The sequence below is a fragment of the Athene cunicularia genome (genome assembly GCF_003259725.1).
Source record: "Athene cunicularia isolate RWA chromosome 5 unlocalized genomic scaffold, athCun1 chr5_part1, whole genome shotgun sequence".
Lineage (NCBI taxonomy): Eukaryota > Metazoa > Chordata > Aves > Strigiformes > Strigidae > Athene > Athene cunicularia.
Window position 1 is genome coordinate 32,362,355 of NW_020799101.1, and position 6,616 is coordinate 32,368,970.

A 6,616-nucleotide genomic window follows, 5' to 3' on the forward strand; every position below is an offset into this window, starting at 1 on the left:
CATACACAGAAATACACACATTCTTACACAAAGGACACTACTAGAGCAGGTTCTGTTTTCTTTTTTTTCAAAGGAGAAATTAAAGTTCCTATGGATGTTATCTTTCTTCAGAACACCTGAATCTCTAATGCATCACATGAAGCACAGAAGTGAATGCCCCTTTATATTTAAGTCCTTCTGACCACACATTCATAATGCATGCTTATCACAAGTCATCCTTTAACATGAAGCTTTAGGTCTGATAGCTCCATCTAAGTCTGTCAAGTACCATCTGCTTTTGATGGGTAAATTTTCTGATGGTAAAATAGTTTTCATTCCAGACCAGTGATGAAGAATGTGGTGCATTTCAAAAAAACCTCCAGATATGTCAAATTCACTAAAGCTAAGGGGGAAGCTAGGGACATTAGGATTCGTGATGGCTTTGGACAGCGTAATGTACCATTTAGATTCTTCAAAGAAAAGCTGGACAATATTTGTAAATAATTTCTGGAATTGTTTTGCTTACAAAAGAGATAATTAAAGGAATCTTGGAAATTTGTTTATTAATGTGTTCTGAACATGTTTCTATCCCAAAACTGCGTAAGTCCATAGTTCACCTGTTTTTCCTTAGTAGCTACAAATCCCAATTTTTCCCAATTCTGCTGCTATATACATTCCTTAATCTTATCTCCTCACAACCTGTAATTCTAATATCTTATAAAATCATTGATCAATGTTAAGGAAAAAAAAAAAAAAAAAGCCCACAAAGAAACAACTTATAGATTTGACAAATAAAGCTTGTCACTGAAAAGGAAACCATCTCTACCAGAGGCAATACTGCTTTGCTGGTGCAAATAATTATTTACTTTACTGCTCCTCTAAAAAAATATTTTGTTAACAGATTTAAAATATAAGATTAACTGTCAATAACACTTTTCGAAAATAGACACTGAGTCAATTTCAATCAGTAATCTTTTGACCTTTCTCTGGGAAAAAAATATGAAAACATTGATCATGACTGAGTCAAAAACTTTATTTAATGTTTCAGAAATGAAAGTTACATTTAATTATGTACCATGAAATATATAGGGAAATCATATGGAGCAAATGCTTCTTTCAATAAGAGAAACTAAAAGTCCAGAATTGTTTAATCACTTTAGGATGTATTAATTATTCTCCAGGTACTGATAACCTCTTTCTGTCCTTTCTAGCCACACCGCATACACACAAAGAGATAGATTAGTAGAAAATTACCTTACTTTCACATTCTGTTGAATACAAGAGAGATTCTCACTTTGCAGGGAAATCAGAGTCATTGTATATGTGGGTTTAAAAAAAAAAAAAAAAAAGGATATATTTTAATTCAATGAAGGCAAGCCTCTTTTTAGCTATAACTTAGTTACACACCTGATCAGTTAAACTTGCTAAAGCAGCTAGTGTAGACCATAGCCCCAGAATTTCACAAGAAAAGGGTGATTGTTGGGGTTTTTTGCAAGTTAAATATCTGGTCAGCTCATTGCACATAGTTGTAAGAATACATGCCTATTCATTACTTGCACAGTTTTTAACTGTCTTTGGATATGTGACAACTTCTGTATCCATCTCTGAAATTCAATCTGTAACGCAGTAATATAATTTAGGTAAAAATCTTTTAACAATTTTGCATATATTTAGAGATACATATATTCACACATATATGTATAATTTATTATTAATACAGTGCTATGGAATTCTACATATCTGCACTTATTTCATGGGCTGCTGACTCCTGAATGATTTCTTTAGTACCTTTTAATAGACATAGCATGAAGTACATCCTAGTGCAACTTTTATTCACCAGAGATATTATCAGAGTTTCATTGAGAGGATGGTAGAGTTTAGAATCTGGTATTAGTAGTGGATACTAACATAGTATATTTTCTGAAAGCTTACAATAAGAGAATTTCTGGGAAAAGTATTCCAAAATGTCCAGGGATGGGTGTGCGATACAGAAATAGTGTCATCTCTCCTGTTAATCTCATGAAATAATGGAACCGAGTTTTCCCCTGGCTCAGAATTGACTTGGACTCACAGAAAAAAAAAAAAAAAAAAAAAAAAAGCCAGAAGGATGCAGGGACAATGTCCATTTGGTCCATCCTCTTGCCCTACAAGAAATGTATTCTTTTAGATGTGGATGAAAATACTTCTTCCTCACATTGAACCTTAACAATTCATGTACATCTTTTCCTATGGTTCTACATAGCAGCAGCTCTGTCCTATCCTATTAGATATAATGCAGGACAAGCACTGAGACCACTTTGGAGTTTCTGAGTGTTTCTGACTTCTCTACATAAAATAAATTAAAATCATTTTCACCGCTTCTGTGATTCATTCATCTCAGCTATCTCTTTGCTCTTCAGATTTCCCTTAAGAAAGATGAAAAGCCTTATATTTCTTCAAAGCCAATGGTCTCTAAGACTGAACTATTTATGTGAAGAGCGTATTCAGCTACCCCATGTAGCTAGTTTCCATTATTTAAAAAAAAAATCCTATTTTAAAAACCCACTTTTTATAGAATCTCATTGCAATTTACACATACCTAGTGAAATTGTTCAAACCCACTATGTAAATAGTTTTTGAAATTCACACAGGTTTGAGAAGCACAAGATCAAACCTATGTAAAAATGAAATAATATCATTATTTTGTGTAAACTTTAAAATTCCACAGAACAAATAGTCTATTAAATTCTATTGCAGTTTTCCATAATTTTTATGGAACATAATTTTATGGTTTTTTTATGTTTGTGTGTATGATGACATACAGTGTTGTCAACCAGTACAAAACAGGGTATACAATGAATAAAGCAAATGTGAACTCAATTTTCATATTTAATGTCTGATTCTTCCATAGCTGTCAATCACAAGACTAATTTATTTCACTGAGGCAGGAGCAACACCTAAGTGGCCAGTAATGTGCCCTTCAGCTTCATGTTCATTCAGTTCTGTTCAGTTAACACACTTTTCCACTGCTGTGACAATTTTAAAGCACGTTTTCTGTAAATAAATACTGAGCTTTCATGCAAACGGTCTATTAGCATTAATCATATGACTCTCACCTGATACACTGACAAAAAAAGAGTTTGCAATATTTCTCTTGTCCATGGCAAACAAGTAGCTGGTAAGAAATGAAAAGGAACAACTGAAAAGGAAGATTAGAACAACAGATCTCCTGGCACCATTTCATTTCTCTTCTGAAATATGAAAAGTCATATTCTATTTAGTGTAATTATGGAGGATGGCATTTCTGTTAATCAAAATATAAGTCTTTCTCTACTTTATCACGCTCCTGTTGCATAAATTAACATTTGCATTTCCTGATATATTTCTCTTAGGAAAATTATCTGAAGAATCCCAACTTCCTGAAGCACAAAACGTGCAACTGCATCAAAATAATTTAATTGAGTCATTGGCATTGACTATTATAAACAAATACTTTATTGGTCTTACCTAAAGAATTTGAAGTTATTAAAACCTTACAGCTTTCAAATCATGCACTTCAGTAGAGTTTGACCGAACACTGCTATGCAACCACTGGAAATAACTTGCATTAGGACTTCTGCATAACAGGAAATTATGCTGAACCTGAACCAAAGCCCAGTGAATTCAGGATGAGGTTTTTTCCTTCTACTTTAATTGGCTCTGGATCAAGCCCTTTGCACACAATATCCCATTTCTTCAACATTAAAGCAACGCTTACGACTGTCAAACAACATTTTTTCCTTTCGATATCTATTCAGAAGATTTTGAAAACCATCCCAAGACTCTGTAAAATGAAACTCAGACTTAGATTTCTGTGTCAAATAATAATCTTCAGAAGCTTGTTATATCGCAGATGGAGAGTTTAGCTGCCATGTTGTCCTTCTAAAAATAACGCGGTTTCCAGTGAGCATGCAGTAAACTAGCAATATCAGTGTGCATTTATATCTCAAAGAATCGTTTGAGAAATCCATCTTTATAGGTTTCTATAATCAAGTCAGAAAAACTGTTCATTTTATACATAAGGAAAAATATTTTTAAAATATTTAAACACATGACACATCTCAAAGTCCTTTTATGTTTCACAGTGGAAGAAAAAAAGACCACAGATGAAAGTGATAATGAATAGACTAAGAATTAACTGACATCTTTTTTGTGACAATGCTGACAAACCATAAGAATGGAACGTTAAGGTATTTACTGTAAGCCAAGAAGAGAAGATTTATATACATTATCTACAAGCCAAAACTCAATAAGATCAGTTTTAAGGCTTGAAATAAAATACAACCAAGAGCTCGCTTGTGACTCTGAGCCCCTGTCGCATTCTTATGTTATAAAGTATCCCCACAATTTCCAGCACCATTTTGGCCCTTTTCGTTAAAGAGCAGATACTATTTAATTATGAATGCACTTGTATCATTTTTTAGTCCTGATCCAACTCCTACTGTTTCCAGTGGGATATTTTCTGTTTAATTCAGTGAAAATAAGAGAAAAGATCCTTAAATAAAACTTAGTATCCTGTATTAAAATGGTTGCTGTTAAGATTTATTTGTGACTGCCCCAGTGGCTTATCAGTAAGTTGATGGGACATGGACAGTGTATTTCTTGAACTGGCTGTAAGGCAGAAAAGCTGAGGTTATTTGGATTCCCTGATGAAAAGCTGCAATTGTTTCATTTACAGGTAAATATATTCTGGCTGTTCCCAAAGTGACCTTGGCGGCCAACTGTGTTGCCCTTAGTGTCAGCAGAAAGCAAGCTGTTGGTGTCAGTGGGCTTTGGATCAGGTTTAATGACAGAGAAATCTTGCTTAAGGAGGAAAACAGACATAACGAGTAGTCCTGATTTCCCAGGTTTTGTCACTTGGAGTTTAGAATATCAAGAAGACACTTTAAACCCTGAAGAATAATTGTTGTAAGTCAATTATTTTGACCCTGTACGTTTCTACAATTGTATACAGTAATAAAGAAGAACAAATCTCTCTGTCTTACAAAAAAAAGGCAAGTACTTTATTTATCAATAGAGATTTTAGCTGCTTTTTACACCATAGCGATGACTAAACAAATAGCATAAAATAAACAGAGGAGAGTATAAAATCACTTTATTCCAGCTGGTATCCCAAGACAACCTTTTGACTAAGTACAGAGTTAGATGTTTCAAGTATGGCACTTATATAAATAAGAGCAGAGAGAAGGTGATATATTCACAGTTAAAAGCAATGAACTCTGTTCCTTTGGTATGTGTGTCATCATAGTTGACTGTAGGTAAATACATAACTTGGCTGGCATGAACCATCTCCATTTTATTCATGCACATACTAGGGAATGAACTGAAATGTACTGATATATTTTGCAGATCACAACTAATGTAAGAAGATTAAGGTCTCTGGTGTGTGTGTGTGTGTGTGTGTGGACAGGCAAACAAAAAAAATTTATATTCAGCATTTATTGTTTAGCACAACTAATTGATGCACAAACTATGATAGAAAATAGCTAGTAATACACACCAGGAATAAACTCTGTGATTTAGACAAGCGAAATAATATAAGACATCTGTGAGATAGATGAACGCAGATATCCTGAATGAGCTGTGGTCAGGTTCCTTACGGTGCAATTACCCTCCTTTTAAAACATGCTTACAACTGCACATTGCAACATTTTCCCCCACCCCGTCCCACCCCGTATAGAGTATCCTTGCAGATTTTTAATATGAACATTCTACATGTTTACAACAATTAGTCAGACAATCCAAACTGTAAACTTATCCTAATGAGGACCAAAAAGCCGCTCCACCGACAGATAACACCCGATCATTAGAAAGAAAAGTAGGAATAGTAGTAGCTGTGCTGTAAGGCTAGATCAAGCATGGTTTTATAGCTGGTTTTTCAGTCTTTTACATAGCACTGCATTTCGCAGCTAGTTCAGTAAGTGCAGATCCAATACCTTAATGGCTTTCTTGGTGGTTTGATAAAATGCTTGCCTAAGCAATGTACCTTTCTCTAATGGTATCTGGGTCTGTTCCACCTGGCACAGTGTTTCAGTTCTGTCACAGCCTCACACATAAGCTGAGTCACTTGACTGAGTCCTGCCAAAGTTAGGCATGCTCATTCTTGGCAGGTCCTTATTTCTGATTTCATATATGGATTTCCTTTTTGCCTGTACTCCTCTCACTGCCATTTTGATCTTTCTCCAGCCCAAGTGGTTCAGTTCTGCCAAATTGAGCACCACACAAATCCCACTGACAGCAAACATGAATACCAAGAACACAGTCTTCTCAGTGGGTCTAGACACATAGCACTCTACTTCTTTAATGCAAGGGTATCTGTCACATTCGTACATGGAAGGGACATTGAATCCATACAGAAAATACTGCCCCACTAAGAATCCAATCTCTAGGGCATTTCGAAAGACCACTTGGATGATATAAAATCGAGAAATGCCTTCTTGCCTCCTCATCTTTGACTTTGTAGTTCTGATAGCAGGGTTGGGGATTTCTTTCACTTCTAGGCAGTCTGGTTCTGCCTCTTTGGTGGAGTTCTCTGTGTTCTGCAGCACCCCATTGACAATCGTGTTCTTGATTTTCTTACCATCCTCACGCTTCATTGAATCCTGGTCCCTCTCCAAGG

General features: G+C 35.2%; 1 protein-coding gene across 1 annotated transcript; it reads right to left on the reverse strand.

Moving 5' to 3' along the window:
• Positions 1-4,978: 4,978 nt before the first annotated feature.
• GJD2 (gap junction protein delta 2) lies at positions 4,979-6,610 on the reverse strand. Its single transcript, XM_026850095.1, has one exon. It carries the CDS (start codon positions 6,591-6,593, stop codon positions 6,045-6,047), a length of 549 nt encoding a protein of 182 aa, XP_026705896.1. The 5' UTR covers positions 6,594-6,610; the 3' UTR covers positions 4,979-6,044.
• Between the last annotated feature and the right edge of the window lie 6 nt (positions 6,611-6,616).

Coding starts and splice junctions, on each gene's coding strand:
- GJD2 (XM_026850095.1), bottom strand. CDS start 6,593: ATGAAGCGTGAGGATGGTAAGAAAATCAAGAACACGATTGTCAATGGG.